Consider the following 18,542-nt stretch of genomic DNA (forward strand, 5'->3'; position numbering starts at 1 on the left):
TGCCTCATGAGCTGGAGGAGAAGGCAATTGAGATAGAGAAGTGATCACTAAGTCAATGATGGTTGAAGGAATAGTTCAGGATGGGAGATGCGTGCTGAAAGTAGATAAAGGACCAAGCATGATAGCCTTTCAGTATCTGTATTGCAAACCATAATGCCCAAAAGAGAGAGTATGGGGGAAATTGTCTGCCATAGAGGCAGGGGGAGGTAATGGGATGGTGGAGGGAGATACTGGGGACATTTGTGGTAGAAAATGTGCACTGGTGAAAGGATGGGTGTTTGATCATTGTATGACTGAAACTCAAACATGAGAGCTTTGTAACTGTATCTCATGGTAATTCAATTTAAAAATGTAAGAATAAATAAATAAAAGGTCCAAGTCAGAAATCTGATAGAAAGATACATGTTTTAGTATCTTTATAATCGTTTTTAGTGTAATACATAATAAGTGTGACATTTTACATTATGTGGCATTTTACATCAGTCAGAGGAAAGGATGGGCCACTCTGATACACATTGTCATTTCAATTAACTAAAAAAATTGTGGGGAAAGAACCAAGAATAAATAAGTCATTAAATATATATTATACTTATAATAGTTTTTATACTTAAGTTATAAAATAAGGAAAGAATTTTTTAAAATTACTGTACATTTGTTGGTAAGAGATCTTGGACAAGCTCATGACAGGCTATATGTTCATGCCTATTTTCTTTGTTTTGATATTGAAAAGCAGAGAGCCCAACAGAAACTGATATATTGTATCTAGTACTGTCTTTATTTTCATTCATTATAAGGTTAACCATGGTCATCTTTGCAAATGGGTAGTATGCAAATGGATAATTGTTTATCTTCATTTCTTTTCTGTATTTGACAAGTCTTTTTTCAAATAATTTTTAATTACAGGGATCTTTAATCAATTGACAATCAAAAAATTATTTGTATGTGAAATTATAGTCAAAGGCTAATCGGAAGTTATTTGCTTCAACCTTATTAGTCACTGTCACTGTCACTGTCCTCCCGTTGCTCATTGATTTGCTCGAGCGGGCCCAGTAACATTGTGAAACTTGTTGTTACTATATTTGGCATATCGAATACATCACGGGTAGCTTGCCAGGCTTTGCCATTCAGGCTAGATACTCTCAGTAGCTTGCCGGGCTCTCCAAGAGAGGCGGAGGAATCAAACTCGGGTCGACCAAGTCGGCCTTGTGCGAGGCAAACGCTCTACCCGCTGTGCTATCACAGTAGTCTAATAAATAAGGAAGATTAACTTACTAAAAGCTATATAACCATTTAGAAACAAATCTAGGATGGAATTTATACTGAACCCAGTGCTCATTTAATAAAACCTGCTTTATTTTTCATCTTTTTGTCTTTTTAAAGAAGAAATCTTAGTTTGCATGCCTATTATTATTTTAAGAGTACATATTTAAAATTATTCAAAGTATATACTGTCATATCACAACCACCAACATAATACAAATGTTGATAGTTTGACCAATCATGACCAGGATTATGATTCCTATATTAAGTCCTTCCATCATATCTCTCCCTTTCTTCCTTTTTTATTTCCTTCCTCCCATCCTTCTTTTTCCTCTTATTGAGGTAACAGTGATTTACAACATTGTGAAAGTTCTAAGTTTCACACCTCCATAATTATAGCTATTCAATACCTGTCACCAATACATATTTAGTGATATTACAGTCTAGTATTTCTTAGATAACACATCTTTTCATATTCTCAGAAATAACCAGAGTAAGACTGACACCTCTTATCAGGTTGCATGATTTTCTCTCTGCATACCCCTTGACCCCAACCCTGACTATGCCTCCAGGAATATGACAGTATTGCTAATATACAAAATTCATATTGTAAATCATACACGTGGCTAAAGTTATGATGGCTGGCACATCATAACGAGAAGTCACCTCTTCTCTCTGGAACCTTCCTCAACCATCCCAACACACAGAGCTTTTTTTCCCCGCACATCTGTGAGGCCAGTCACAAACTGTAAATTTACAGAACACATTTATCAGGTGTCAACTTTCCCATTCTTTCCTCACCCACTGGCTTCTCTAACTTCTTAATAAAGAACAAACATCTCCCACATACAGATGGCCTCCTTGCTTTCAGAAACAGCTCCCTTCACTCTAATCCAAGCATTCCACGCCCCTTTAAGAAAATAGCCTGATTCTCCAAATCACTCATACTTTCTCAAACTTTTCTGCTTCTCACACGCTATTCTCACTCCTGCAATCATATCTTCTCCTTGGACATTACTCATCTTCATGACCTGTTTCCGATTTCTTCACTCTGAGTTTTCCCTTCCCGTATTCCTGTAGTCTGCTGAATCAAGACCTGTTCCTCTCTTTCCCCATAGTTTCCTAAACATAACACTTACCAAAGTGAGCTCCATTACCACATCTGCCATGAGTCTCTCAGAGTAAGACTGGCACCCGTTATTAGGTTGGATGATTATCTCTATGCATAACCCCTTGATCCCAACCCTGACTATACCTCCAGGAACACGACAGTATTGCTAAGGGCAGAAATCCTCTCCAGCTCTTGCTTGTTCTTCTCCATTTCTGCACTCCTGTACTCCAAGTGAGTCTTGATGCCATTAGCCTGGCTCAGGGCAGCTTGCTCCTTCTCTTCTAAGAAGAGCATCACGTCAGCCTGGGCCTTCCTCATGGCAGCAAGGAGTTCCCCAAATTTCTCCTCAGCTACCACTTTCACCTCTGACACAGACACCTGAGGGATTGGAGTAAAAAAGAGAGCAGTGTAACAAGGAACTTGTTAGTGAAGTATCCAACTTTATCAAAGTGCATTATAGAAATACCAACATGAGGGAAGGGAGTGATAGTACAACAGACAGGGCATTTGCTTTGCATGCAACTGACCCAGGTTCAGTCCCTGGCATCCCGTGTAATCTCCTAAGCACCACCAGGAGTAATTTCTGAGTGCAGAGCAAGGAGTAATCCCTGAGCATCTCCAGATGTTACCCCCCCCCCCCGCAAAAAAGAAAGAAATACAAACATGAGAAACCTGTAAATTAAAGAGCCATTTTTTCATTATAAATGGATTTTTTTTTTTTTTTTTGCTTTTTGGGTCACACAAAGCTATGCTCAGGGTTACTCCTGTCTCTGCACTCAGGAACTACTCCTAGCAGTGTTCTGGGAACCATATAGGATGCTGGGAATTGAACCTGGGTCAGCCAAGTGCAAGGCAAACACCCTCCCCACTGTACTATTGCTCCAGCCCATAAATGGAAACTTTTTACTCCATATGAATACTGAGTTCTTACAAGTGAAGTCCAACAAAATTCAGGTATGCGGAACTCTGTGACTGAGAACTCTGGGTTTAATGGGACCTGGAACAGAGATCCTCTGCCTGGTTCCCCCTGTTTTCAGCGACCCAGCAGTCACGCCCAAAAGCCACCTCTGGCTGGCCCCATATAATCTCATCATTGGTCACCATCCAGATCACATGTCCTTCTCTCCCCAAAGGGAGCATAGCATGACGCTCGCCATAGCTATGCCACCGGACTGCATGCCAGGCTGTTTCACTCTGGGTGCCCAGGGTAGGAGTGGGTGAGAGCTCTCCCTGCCCCAAGGGGGGTGGGTGAGAGCTCTCCCAGCCCCAGCATCTGAAACCCTCCAGGATCCAAATGCCGCCATGCTCAAGGCCACTCCCCACATGCTCTGACTGAGCCTCATGCCCTAGTGAACCTATTCCTATACACATCATAAGACACTCCCTACCCATTCTTCAAGAGTACCACACCAGTTTGATGTGGTTCAAATAGTAGGTGATCAATCATAGAGGGAAATATATATGCATATATATATTTACAGATAAATATATATATGAAAGTTCACAAGGCTTAACCTTTAACAACATGTTAGTGATATCTTATAGAAGGTCTCAATGGCCCCTGCCAAAATATAACCATCTTTACACTATATAGATACTTTTATCTAGCATTTGCAGCAGTTTTTCATAACAAATAGTACAAAATATTATTTGTATTATTTGTAAAATAATATTATAAAAATATGTTGACTCAGCAGTGAAGAATCCTGGCCGGCAGGCAACCCAACACCAGAGAATGCTCTGGGCCCCAAACTGAGCAGATATCACCAGGGTGCCCCAGATGGAGCAGGTGCAGTCTCCCCGCCTTCTCCAGATGGAATCCTGGCAACCCTGGGATTCTACAAGCATGGCTCCGGTATGTGGAGACCAGGACTATTTCTCCGAACCTCATGGCTGCTAATGCCGCCCTGCGATCTTTCCTGATATACAGGGTGAGCAATGGAAAATAGATGATTTAGCATCTGCCCCTAGAAGGCAGGCTTGAATGGTGGTGGGACTATCCAAGCAAAATATAATGCCCAAAACTATAGAGTATCTGAACAATTGTCTGTCGTAGATGCAGGGTAAGGATTGGAATGGAAAAAGGAGGGGATCATGGGGATATTGGTGGTGGAAAGTTTGCACTAATGGAGGGATGGGTGATGGATCGTTGTATTGCTGAATATCAAACATGCAGCTTTTGGCAGAAATGCATTCAGACTACGCATTAGGTTTCCGGGGCCGGACCACCCCAAGTAGGAATGGGTTTCATGCCTTGGCCTGTTTCCCCTGGCTGCTTGGTCACCACCACACTCCTGCAGAGGCCTAGGGACAGCCAGGGAGTGACCCGCAGTGACAAGGAACACAGGGCCTCATGGAATGGGGGTGGAACCGGCCCTTCCCTCCCCCGCCACTAGACCCTGAGTTGCCGCCCACAAACAAGCCCTCTGGCTGCTGATCAAGCTGTTAATTGGCCATGATCCCAGAGATTCAGAAACAAAGCTCGGAACACAGCAGCTTTTGGCAGAAATCCCTCCAGATTTAATTATTGAAATTTAAGAATTCCAAAATCATGTGGCCACTATTGCAGCCACGGTCATCAAATGCAATAGAAAACAAATCAGCAATACAAAACAAATTGTTTAATGTTGCCATTTCAACAGATCTGAGTGTTGGGGTAAAATCCCAAATAATAATGGTGGTTTTGGTGTCAAAATATTTAATGTAATCAAAGTAGAGAGAGAGTAACGTGGAAATCGTCTGCCAAACAGGTAGGGGGTGAGGGTGAGATGGGGGGAATATTGGGGGGTTTGGTGGTGGAAAGTGTGCACTGGTGAAGGGTCAGGTGTTTCATCATGTATGACAGAGACTTAAACTGAAAACTTTGTAACTGCTCTCACAGTGTTTCAATAAAATATATATTATAAAGATAGTATATGTTATATAATAATATATTGTTTAATGGGCTGGAGCGATAGCACAGTGGGTAGGGCGTTCGCCTTACAAGCGGCCAACATGGCCGACCCGAGTTCGATTCCTCCGCCCCTCTCGGAGAGCCTGGCAAGCTACCGAGAGTATTCGATATGCCAGACACAGTAACAACAAAGTCTCCAATGGAGACGTTACTGGGCCCGCTTGAGCAAATCGACGATCAACGGGAGGGCCTTTACCTTTTACCTTTTTATTGTTTAATAAATAATAAATATATAAACATACTATATAAATATTTATAACTATAATAAAATATTTTTATGATTTTATAATTTTTATGATTTTTATAATGTAGTTTTATGATTTTGTAATTTTTATCATTTGAGCGATAGCACAGCGGTAGGGCGTTTGCCTTGCACGCAGCCAACATGGCCGACCCGAGTTCGATTCCTCCGCCCCTCTCGGAGAGCCCGGCAAGCTACCGAGAGTATCTCGCCCGCACGGCAGAGCCTGGCAAGCTCCCCGTGACATATTCGATATGCCAGACACAGTAACAACAAAGTCTCCAATGGAGACGTTACTGGGCCCGCTCGAGCAAATCGACGAACAACGGGAGGGCCTTTACTTTACCTTTACTTTACTATAATATATTATAAATATAATATTATATTATAAAGATAATATTATACAAAATATAAAATAAAATATCATTGTGCTTTGGGACAGGGCTTGGAACTTGGGACAGAAACATTCCAAATGTGGTGGTGAGAAGGTGTAATGGTGGTGGGATTGATATTTAAATATTAAATGTAATCAAATATTTTGAACTACCTTATGAAATTAAAAAAATTTTAAAAAATACTGGGTTCTTCATAAAAAGGATTTACTCTCAGTAAGTATTTATTTATTCTTTTTTTGTTAAGTGTCCTCATTTATTTGATGAGTGAATTATGTTATCTTTAAAATGCCTTCAAGCTCAACAGCCTGAACATAATTTGAGATTCATGAACTAAGTTTACCTACTAGAATAATGCATGCGTTCAATATACTTAATAATCATATGTCTTGTATTAAATTATTTATACAAATCAGTTACCTGAATTAGTATTTCATGTGTCTGAGGTGCACAAAACATCAGTGAAGACACATCTCTGTTTGTGTCTCTGCCAGACACAATATATTCACTATTTGCATAGATAACCATGTAAATGATCCAATAATAGTATAATGAGCATTTCTATGCAAGATGGAATGCTAAAATAAAAGATAAGATTACTGTGACAAGTAGTAAGAATTTGCATGATTACTCTTGTGTGAGTATTCTTTCACAAGATGAACTATTTATGAATTCCAGCAATCAATATATTTTCCATTTACATCAATCCCAGTTTTAAAAGACTTTTTTTCTTTAGTAATTCTTAAGTACTGTTGTTGAAATTTCCCTCTGATAGTGTTTAATTTAATCTATTATAAGCAATATAAGTAAAGTAAAGTAAAGGCCCTCCCGTTGATCACCGATTTGCTCGAGCGGGCCCAGTAACGTCTCCATTGGAGATTTTGTTGTTACTGTGCTTGGCATATCGAATATGTCACGGGTGGCTTGCCAGGCTCTGCCGTGTGGGCGAGATACTCTCGGTAGCTTGCCGGGCTCTCCGAGAGGGGCGGAGGAATCGAACTCGGGTCGGCCATGTTGGCTGCATGCAAGGCAAACGCCCTACCGCTGTGCTATCGCTCCAGATTCTTTAAAATTCCTTGAAATCAAGGTTCTAATGACAGTTTGCTTTATTCTCTTTACTCCTAACCCACAGTTCAGAGTCCAGTCTCTGCCTGACTCAGTCTGTACATTGTCTGCACCCACCATCATCCCCACTAAGAGATCTCTCAACTCTTTCCCCAAGACCAAGTATACATTTGCCTGGTCATACAGAACTCCAAAGGGAGCCAAAGCAACAGATCCTCATCGGGCCAAACTACAAGGACATCTCCCTCTGCAAGGAAAAGAGGGAGAAACAGGGAGAATCAAAAAAGTGTGGTTCCAGGATTGTAGAAACCTTGAAATTTAGAAAGAGCTGGAAAGTAGAAAGGGAAAGGAAGGGAAAGCACCTTTACTTGAGGGGTCGGCATTGGGAAGAAAGAGCCTCCCTACGTTCTTATGTTTATGATAGTTGCTTCATCACCTGTTGGCTTCCTTCAAGTTTGGGGCAGCTGAATAAAACTAGAGCTACTAAATGGGATTAAGGATTGGTGAACATGAGATATTTTTCTCCAACTTCCTTGAACCCAAATCAAGAAGAAAATTTAGATAGATGGTGGTTACAGTTTAAGTGCCTGCGAATAATCTTTATATTTCCAAAGCATTCATTCCGGAAGACATCACCTGGAATAAACACATTGACACGTGGGACAGATATATGACATGGCTAATATTACTAGATAAGGAATTAGACTGCATTCACCCAAGGAGCTGCCCTTTTAAAAGTCCATAGTTGACTAGGAAAATGACAGCTTGAGTGATGCTGTTTCCCCTCTACTCTTTTATTTAAATTAGCCAATAAAAAGTGAGCCTGTGAACACTAGCTATCTCAACCTTTTATTCCAATAAATGAAGAACTCCAAACCTAAGTTTACTCACTCTACTTTCTCCCTATGCCCCCCCTTGACTTCTCTATTGTTCCTGGCATAATTGGTAACTTGAAAACCTGGGGGTAATAATTTTTTATCTTAAAGATCCCTAATGGGTAATCTAAGAGTTAGAAGTTAAGGGATTATTTACAGTCAAACCCAGTTCAATACTCAGCATTATATTGTCCCCTAAGCATCAATAGTTACAGACCCAAGGATGCCAAGTACTGCCAGGGTAGACCCGGTAATCCCCAGCACTGGAGGGTTCAAGTGTCTCCAAATTTTTAGGCTATTAACATTCAACTACTGTCAGGCTGGCCAGAAATCACTGCAAGAGAGCCCTAAAGACTGCTTGGAAGCTTTAAAAATAAAAAATAAATAAAGATCCTGTCATAATGGTTGTTGGTGGAATGTCTCCCGCAAATATAATAAGAAGAATCACAATAGATTCGGTTCAGTCACAATAAAGGTTTATGGTAACTTGATATGAGAAATCCAGTCCAGGTAACTCCACCAAGCATTCCTTAACCAAGAGTATCACTATCAATAAGGCATGAGACCCACACCACCATGTTGACAAGAAAAAGCAACCAGAGAAACAGTCTGAGAAACCCAAAGGAATGCATCTGGAACTTGAATGTTCAGGCTGGCCCTCGCTCTTAAGGACCAGCTGCATAGATAGCTCTTAGCTGGGATAGATGCAGACAGGAGATAGAGGAGATGGAAACGAGACGAAAACAGGCTCTGGTTCAGAGAAGTGTCTGAGCAATGAGTACATTATGACCTGAGAATCCTTCCAAGACTTCACAAAGGCCAGGCACAGTAGTATTCTGACTTTTTTCCTACTTCTGTTCCCACTCAATCATGAATAAAGACCCATCTGCTGTCTGGTCACTTTCAATTTAAAATAGTAACCATAATGACAACCAACACTCAGTAAATGATTATTATGTGCCAGACAGAGCTCTCAGTACTTTAGGCTTATTATTTTAGTACAACCCTAAGAGGTTAATACTGTTTGGGTCTTCATGTTTTGGATAAGGAAACCTAGACACGGTTAAAATAAGTGATGTGCCCAAGATCAAACATCGTAGGTTACGATTGTGTATAAAATACGGATGGATGGATGGATGGATGGATGGATGGATGGATGGATGAGTGGATACAATTCTTGGTATGCAAAGATGATACTTCTCACTGCCATTGTAAAGATGTTTTGCATTATATTCTGAGCTGTGGTTTTTGACTCACTACAGCACTAGAGAGAAGCATTTTTGGAATGTTTGGGCTTATGTGGAAAATAACTATGAACCAGAAAGACTAAAGCTAAGTAGTCTGGCATATCATTGACCTTATCAAGTACCGCTTTCTCATCTGACAATTCTCAACATTTTCTTCTCCCTGCCAGGATATGGGACCAATGAGATTCAAATACAAAGAACACCTTTCTATGAGGGAAGAAGTTAAGATTATACATAACCCCTGGCACCACTATTCCCACAAGCTGTTCTTACAAATATCCTTTCTCCTCGACAAAAATCATATGCTTATGTGAAGAATGCTGATATTACTAGACTAGACTTCCTTCTACAATAGTATTAAAAAGTAAATGCTTACCAATTTTTCACCTTAAACTAATTTCATAGTAAATTCTCATAGTGAGATTGCCCCATGGTGTGATTTATTACATCTGTATCTACAGTTCTCATTTGCTGAGAAACTCTTGATATAGAGATAGAGCCTGTACCTATACCCTGTCCCACAACTTCAGATAGGTTCAGATCAGCCTTCAACAATATCCAGGTGGCAAGGGATCAAGACCAGACTTACCAAAACAGATTTGTGGTTGGTTTGGAGCCTCATGATAGCATTTTCATTCAACTTGAGTTTCCTCTCCAGGTCTGACTGAGTGTGCTGAAGTTCAGCCTAAGAAGAGAAAAGGACAATGCTAAGAATTAAGGACCCTGATACACACAGAAGGCACCAAGGAATGCTGGTACTTATATTTATCTCTGTTCCATGGAAAGTATAGTTTGACCTTGCTATCTGCTCTTAAAAGTCATCTAGGGGCTGGAGCGTAGCACAGCAGGTAGGGCGTTTGCCTTGCACGTAGCCAACCTGGGTTCAATCCCCGGCAACCCATATGGTCCCCCAAGCACTACCAGGAGTAATTCCTGAGTGCAGAGCCAGGAATAATCCCTGAGCATAGCTGGGTGTGACCCAAAAAGGAAAAAAAAAACCAAAAAACTAAAAACAAAAAAAAGTCACCTAAATCACCCCAAATAAAGACACAAAAGGTGAGCTATGAGCCATACCTATGAAGGTTAAACTCAGCACACTGATTAAAATGCAGGTATCATATATCTTGGACTATTTTTGGTTAATATTTCAAGCATTTATATGAATTATTTCATGCCATCATTAACAAACTCCTATCAGGTAAATATTATTATCTCCATATCACATATAATAAAAATGAAATCACCTATACAAGGTCACATAGTTCACTACTGGATTTAAACACAGATTCTCTGGTCCCAAAACAGACTAAAAGCAAAGACTAAGAGCTGATGATGATGGCCCCAGGTTTGTTATTGAGCAGATGAAACTTTAAAAAAATCTACTAATGTCTCTATACCACTATTTCTTCACCTCTGAAGGGGATAGATAAAGTATATTTAATTAAAAAGTTTGAAAAAGATTATGTTTATTAAAAAGAACTTCCTAGAATAGCTAGCACATTTTTAGTGCCCCATAGATGTCAATAGTATTAGTCATTATCTAAGTCATAGATCTAGTTATATCACCATGGATGCTTCCTATCAAAACCTCTTAGTCACTTCTAGAGGTGGGCTGAGTTAGTAATCCCAGTTAAGTCAAGTGCCTAAGAACCTCAAGGTTACCTACTCTGGTTCCATTCCTAGCTTTACTCTCTCTTCCTGAAATTCTCTTAGGGCCTTCAGTGAAGAAGTGTGCCAACACATAGTACTTAAGTCTTTGCAAACATCAAAGGCGCTGGCACTTTTCTGCTTCTAAAAGGGCATGAACCCGTACAAAAATAAATTGTAGCCTTAACTGCTTTTAATAGCTGTGTCTGCATCCAAAGCTATGAGTTATGTTACCCAAATAAAATTCACAGGGCATGAATTAAGTTTCTCTGTTTCACTAAAGCATCAGGAAATTCCAGGCCCACTGTGAGGGATGACTGAGTAGGCAGACTTTGTTCACAAGGACAGTCTGCAGAAGACAGATAACATTTGCTCAGCTCTGGGGCACTGACTTAGAGCTGCGGGAGCCCCAGTGACTGTCATTCCTCAGTCCTGAGAACTGATACCCCAGATTTTGATGAAGGGAAAGAGGGAGAATGGGTAACGGGGGAGACAGATGATATGGCCTACTGGGGGCAGGGAGCAGGGACAAGGTAATTGGATTTTGATCTGTCTTATACCTAAATCATTGCAAGGAAGTGGGAGAAACAAAAAGCTTCTCATAGTTTAAAGGTAGTGAAAACAACAGAATCCATTCGAGCTACACACAGACTTACAGACTCCTAGACTCACAGGAGACTTATCCAATAAGGTAGCCAACGCCAATTGAATTCAAAAGCACTGTAGCACTGCCCTCCTGTTGTTCATCAATTTGTTCGAGGGGCACCAGTAACGTCTCACAACAAACTGTGAGACTTGTTACTGTTTAGGGCATATTGAATATGTCACGAAGAGCTTGCCAGGCTTTGCCATGCGGGCAAGATACTCTCGGTAGCTTGCCAGGCTCTCTGAGAAGGGCGGAGGAATCGAACCCAGGTTGGCCATGTTGGCCACGTGCAAGCCTTACCTGCTGTGCTATTGCTCCAGCCCCTCTCACAAAGTATACAGTGAGTATTCTATTGGTACTCTCTTTACTAATATTAGCTTGTCATAAAAGGAGAAAGGGTGTTCGTAAGGACTGAAAGAGAACCTCTCTGAGTGAATCATCTCAAGGGAAGACACTGCCAATTACCACAAAAGGTGGAGCCACTTTAAAAGACCAATATCTCTGGTTATTCCTGTTTCTAGAAAACAATAGTGCGTCTCATTTTTACTTCAGAGTTTCCCATGATGTCAGCCACACATAGATCACAGGCCTGGGTGTACTGTGATAAAAAGAGGGGAGAAAGAAAACTGGACAGGAGCTAGAAAGTTAGCACAACAGCTTTGAATTCAGAAGATCTGATTTTTTAAAACTGGTACATATAAACAAAGATTTAATTGCCTTTTAATATTAAGTACATTTTATTTAATCTATTTATTTAATTTATTCACCGTGAGATACACAGTTGCGTAGTTGTTCATGTTTTGGTTTCAGTCATATGATGTTCCAACATCTGTCCTTTCACCAGTGTACGTTTCCCACCACCAATGTTCCCAGTTTCCCTCCCACCAGCCCCCAACCACTAGCCTACTTTTGTGGCAGACATTTTCCTTCTCTCTCTCACACTTTGTCTTTTTCCTTTGGGGCATTATATCTTGCAGTAGAGATCCTGAAAGATTATCGTATATATCATTTTAGCTCCTTTGAACACTCAGATATTGTCAAAAGTAATCATTTCCAACTATTATTGTCATAATGGTCTCCTCTGTTCTAACTGCCCTCCCCATCCCCCAACTTGTGGCAAGCTTCCAAACATGAACTAGTCCTTCTGGCCATTTGTTTCTACTATCCTTGGGTACTAGCCTCTGAGAACCTCAAGATAGATTTTTTTTCTTGCAGGTCAATAGTCTACCACTGTGGACAGACCTCTATCAAAGGGCATGGAGTTCTGCCAGCTTCCATAAAGTAATGACAAATGTTTGTAAAAGATATGAAGGCCTACCACTTACTGACTGCATGATCTTTGTCAAATCATTCGGAGCACGACTATGAGAATGTGTTCACAGACTTGTTCTTGCTGCTATCTACAGACAAAATGGTATCTGAAGTTTAGAGTCAGGAGTCAAGTTTGAGACACAAAGGAGATCAGCATAGGCAATGGTAACAGAAGAAAATTCTAGGTGCCTTCAATTCTTAGTGCCTTTGCCAGATGTAGCCATTCCGAAGAATGCATTTGGTGGCACCAGAGTTCTACTTGGATCTTGGCTTCACTCTTCAGCCGGTTAATCGCCTATCTTAGATGTCAGTTCTTTTCAAGAAAACAGATTTTATTTGAAAATCTCTTGAAAAATGAATTGCCTGGTAGAATGTTTAAGTGGGGGGAGGGCAGGGTGGTTTATGTGAACACTGAGTGGAAGGAATTCCTCAGAATTTCTAGGAGAACACTATTTTTCTCATTAACCTTGAATCATTTGCCTTTTGGTTCCCAGCATATAGTTAGAAAACAATGCTGCTTTACGGTTCCCAGAGAAGCACAAATACTTGCATCTGTCAGAAATCTGACTCTTGCTCTACATGGAGACCAGTATGCATGGTCAGCATCCAGGCCTGAAGCAATCTGAGGCTGAATATAGCATCCTATCACTTCTGGACATCACGATCTAAAACAGGGCCTAGTTCAGACTTAGCATCCAAGAATCCTGCTCTTAACCTGACTCTCGGAACTTCTCCTTCCTTGAGGTAAAGGTAAGGTAAAGGCCCTCCCCTTGATCGTCGATTTGCTCGAGCGGGCCCAGTAACGTCTCCATTGGAGACTTTGTTGTTACTGTGTCTGGCATATCGAATACTCTCGGTAGCTTGCCGGGCTCTCCGAGAGGGGCGGAGGAATCGAACTCGGGTCGGCCATGTTGGCCGCGTATAAGGCGAAGCCCTACCCGCTGTGCTATCGCTCCAGCCCTAAAGGCCCTCCCGTTGATCAACGATTTGCTCTAGCGGGCCCAGTAATGTCTCCATTGGAGACTTTGTTGTTACTGTGTTTGGCATATCGAATACGTCACGGGGAGCTTGCCAGGCTCTGCCGTGCAGGCAAGATACTCTCGGTAGCTTGCCGGGCTCTCCGAGAGGGGCAGAGGAATCGAACTTGGGTCGGCCATGTTGGCTGCGTGCAAGGCGAACGCCCTGCCGCTGTGCTATCGCTCCAGCCCTTGAAACTTGTGATTTTATGTCCCAGTCCTTTGACACTCCTGCTCACTAAGAATAGACAGTGTAGATTCATGCTGAGCCTTTAGAAATCTTTATAATAAATATTTAGTAAGCACAAGAGGAAATAGGAAAGAACCGTGGGCCAGGGAAATAGGAAATGCCAGAGGATTGCAAATTTGAAAATACACACACACACACACACACACACACACACACACGCATGCACGCACATGCATGCATATACACAGTCTTTTTCTGAAGCAGCAATCCTGCGACTCAGAGAAGGTAAGAGAAGTTAGCAGTTAGCAGAGAAGGGTAGTTGCTTTAAACGTGAAAAGAACAGAAGCCGTAATTTAACACAGTCAAGGGTTAGGAGTACATGCTTTGTCTGTACCATTACACCACATGGTCCTCAATGAATAGCCATGTATTTCTAGAAGTTTCCAAGCACCTCTGGGTATGACCTGGATGGTCCCTGGATAAATGCCTCTGAATCGATGGGCCCTGCCATTGAACTGCCAGGTCTGGTTGGATAAGTACACGAGTAGGGAGCCCCCCAAAATGGGGAAAAAAAGTGAAAAGACCTCTGGAAATTGTCTGAAGCAAAGAGAAGTGCTACGGTCCCTGTAAAAGAGAACGGGTTCCCATAAGGAAATCCACAGACTAGAACAAGTAATCAGAGAACACCCTCTTCCCAAAATTCAGAGGGTTTTTTTTAAATAAATTTTTTTATTTTTAAATTTTTATTAGTGAAACACCATGAGGTACAGTTGTAGACTTATAAATTTTTGTGCTTGGGTTTCAGTTATACAATGATCAAGTACCCATCCCTCCACCAGTGCCCATTCTCCACCACCACTGATCCCAGTATCCCTCCCAACCTCCACCCCCCCCCCATCCCACCCTGTCTCTGTGGCAGGGCATTCCCTTTTGTTCTCTCTCTCCTTTTGGGTGCTGTGGTTTACAAAAGAGGCATTGAGTGGCAATCATGTTCGATCTATACTTTCAGCATGCACCTCCCATCCTGGGAGGATCCTCCCATCACCCTTTATTTGGTACTCCCTTCTCTAATTCAGAGGGGTTTTTTTTTTCCACCAGCATAGCTAGAGACCAGGTGAGCTTCCAAAAGGAGGTGAGTAAGTTGTGCCGGGCTTTGACACAATTCCAGCAGCTTTATGGTCTTGTGGCTGAACCTGCCCTTTGCAGTTCCTACACGTAACTCAGGCAAGCATTGAATAATCATCCCTAATCCTGATCCAAAGTGACCTTCAGCAAAAAACCTCCAACAGGTGCTTGGGCTAGCCAAAAGGAATGTTGGGCTTCTGGAACTTTTGTTTGTCTGATAACACTTGCAGAATAATTCTGTTGGCAGTTGCAGATACCTCGCCAAGATATCATGTGCTGAGCTGTGGTCTAGGGCTCCCTACAAGAAATCTTTCACTCCTAAGATTTTATAAAATACCTAGAGTGAGAGTGCATCTATATATCTTGTTTTCTAGTGCATTGTTTTCTGAGCTACAAGCAAGAACACACAACGGAAACAGCAAGGTCTCTAATACAGACCATACAGCTATTCATGAATGGATGCTATGATAAATAGCTTGGGCATGGGAGAGACGTATTGTACCCATATCATTGATTGCTTTTTAGTGCCTCTAATTGCCTTGTCCTAATTTAACTTACATAGTTCTCTCCTAGATTGTTCGTACTTGGAGTCTCTCCCCCATCGTGCTCTATAAAACCTTCCTACAAATATTCCAAGTCTCAATAATGCCAGGGCTCCGGCAGCCAAAGACCTCCAGGACCAGCCACCACCATGCTGAGACCACTCTCCGCACACATGAAGGTACTGGCAGAGGGACAAAGTCACGCGGGTTCCGGGGCCGAGATCTCCAAGCCTACTCGGATTTGGGCCGAGCATCCTCCACCCAGATCCTCCAAATTCCAGTAGGCAGGGGTCACACCCACCAACAGGCCCCCTGGCGCCATGTAATCCCATCAGCGGCCAAGATTCAGAGACTATAAAAACTAGCTCCCGGAAGAGAAGAGTGTACCATATTTAAGATTCATAATATGTCAATGCTCTAACAATATAGAACACCTCAGAAATTTTGAAAATTGGATGAGAAAACCCATGGAAAGCATTAAGATCTAGCAATGTTGATGGAAAACAATTTTTCTCAATGGTATGATACTCCTTCTGTGATCTGCTAATAGCGAGACTCCTATTGGTTATGAAAGTAGGAATAAAGTGGCAGTGTCCCCTCTCTCAACAGGTCACTCCCCTACACTGGATACTATGAAAATAGTGGCTTCCAGAGTAGAAACTATAATTCACTTTCATCAGAACTACAGAAACTTCCAAAATAATTCTATTAAAACTTGATAAAATTCACAACTAGAAGAAAAGTGTGAAGGAAACACCCTAAAAACAACTACCCTTTCCAGAAACCTCTTTCCTTTACTTCTCAGGAACAGTGGGCCTGAAAGTCGCCATGTGTGGGCCTGACAGCCATGTGCTTTGCAAGTAGGGAGTAATCAGAAGCAAGAATATAAGGAATGTGGACACATCAACCACACTTCTCTACTGAGAAAAATAAAGTGCCCACAGAAAGCTAAAGTATGAGAAATGAAGCACATAAAGTAGCAAAATTCATTCCTAAGAACCCTAGGCTATCAATTCTAGGGCAACGGGAAACTAGTTATTCTTATCCTATGGGAATAAAATTAGAGACAGTGATCTTAGTATTTCTTGACCTCTATAAGGATGTTTTATTTCCCCTAAGTTGATCTCTCCTTCACATTCTGCTTATAGGTAATTTTCAAATTCTGTGAGATCTTGCGGTTTTCAATTGAAAAGTGGGGTCTCATTTTGTTCTTTTGAAAAACAAATTTTGAAATCAGGTCTTACGCTGCTCTCTTCTACTGGTCTTTTGTTCAAAGAAAGGGTGGACTCTTAAATCTTGAATTTTTACCAAGGTTTACATTTCATAAATTTCTAGTGAATGTGCCAAATTCAGCCACAGGAACATAACTTCCCTGAGCAATTCTCCCTCCCCCTTCTGTACACCACACGCAGGCACATACCAATGACCAAAGGCTGTATGAGGAACAGCAAGGAGCCAGCAGGTGAGCGCAGAGACAGTTAATACAGTGCATTTAGTACGGGGACAACAGGGATAAAAAGGGGACAAGTCACTTCAATTCCAAAAGCCCAGTGAGATATTTACTCTGGACAAAGCCAGACACTCGGACTACATTTCTTTCCAAGTGAACTCAACACAAAATAAGATAATACCCTGGTACGTGGACTCTCCTCCTTCCTCTCCCAGAGAGACCCCAGTACTTGCCTGCTTGTCTCTGCGAGCATCATCCAAGGAGATTAAGGTGTGGTCCTTGTGGTCGCCCTGGCTACACTCGTGGCAAATGCACTGCTGATCGGGGCGGCAGAAGGCAACCAGTGGGCTGTGGTGGATAGAGCAGGTGCGGAGGTCTTGGTCCTTCACCGGCTCAGTCAGCTGATGGCTGTGCAGTTTGCTGTTCTCCTGGTGTGGCCTCAAGTGCTCCTCACAGTAATTTAGCATACATGTCAGGCAGGACTTCACTGCCCGCACCCTGCTGTCCCCAAGACAGAAGTCACATAGGATCTCCTCCTCTCCATCACCGCCAGGATTCCCTTGCTCTGCAGAGCCGCTCCCCGCTTCAGCGTCTCCACGAGGCTCCCCCACAGAGCCCATGGCCTCTTCTCCTGGGTTTTCTGGCTCAGAGTCTGGGCTGAGAGTGGCCAGAGGGTGAGCAGTGATTCCGGGCAGTGGCCCTGGAACCATGAGATCCAATTCAGCCATCTGGAAGACTCTGCCACCTCAGCTGTCTTTCCTCTGCCCCTTGGCCCAGAATCCTGCAGCTAAAGTCAGACAACAGAACCACGCCTAGTTGATTGCAGCTGCCGTAAGACTTTAACTGTTTCCTCCCTCCCAAAGGAAGTTCAGTTAGCCATTACTCAGCTCAGGGCTGGGACGCCAGCCAGCTGCAGTGACAAGGCAGCTAGATTACTCAGACTCAGGATGGCTGAGCCAGGAGTCCTCACCAGACTCAGAACCCTCCTAAGGTCCAGCCCTGAAACTTCTGTACCTATGTGAGTCATTTGTATGCTATAAGCTATGACAAAGATTATATATCTGTGGTTGCTCTGAAGAGGACTGGAGATTCCTGAGCTCTGTTGTTAAGTCAGTCTTGCTTTACATGGTTTGTCCAGGCAAATTTTCTTAAAGGATTCAAAAGTGTAAGGATTTTAGTAGTAGCCATCCTTTTCCAATCTCCTCAAATTGGATCTAGAAGAGCTAGAAACAAGATGCATAGTTCTAACCCACACATCTTTCATATTTCCTCTTGCACAGAATGGAGGTGGCTTTTAGGTGGGGATTTCCTGTATACCCTGATGCCATGTGTATTTGGAAGACCAGAGAGGGACTTGAATTCTCTACAAAGAGCTTCATGCCCTATCCACTACAGAGGTGAATTCTTCCCTTAATAGAGTGCTCCCAGACACAGTGTCTGAATTTGCACAGGTTGCCATACAAAGTACCAT

The 18,542-nt window shown here is 42.1% G+C and overlaps 1 protein-coding gene across 1 annotated transcript in view; it reads right to left on the reverse strand.

Moving 5' to 3' along the window:
- TRIM16 (tripartite motif containing 16) overlaps positions 1 to 17,826 on the reverse strand; it is a 30,210-nt gene extending 12,384 nt beyond the window's left edge. The window contains exons 1-3 of the mRNA XM_056117866.1: positions 17,305 to 17,826; positions 9,734 to 9,829; positions 2,516 to 2,749 (exon numbers count right to left, since the gene is read on the reverse strand). Coding sequence (XP_055973841.1) covers positions 2,516 to 2,749; positions 9,734 to 9,829; positions 17,305 to 17,799 — 825 coding nt within the window. The 5' untranslated portion in view covers positions 17,800 to 17,826. The remainder of the gene's footprint in view (positions 1 to 2,515; positions 2,750 to 9,733; positions 9,830 to 17,304) is intronic.
- Positions 17,827 to 18,542: the final 716 nt, after the last annotated feature.

Source organism: Sorex fumeus, unplaced genomic scaffold (assembly GCF_029834395.1).
Source record: "Sorex fumeus unplaced genomic scaffold, SorFum_2.1 ptg000036l, whole genome shotgun sequence".
Lineage (NCBI taxonomy): Eukaryota > Metazoa > Chordata > Mammalia > Eulipotyphla > Soricidae > Sorex > Sorex fumeus.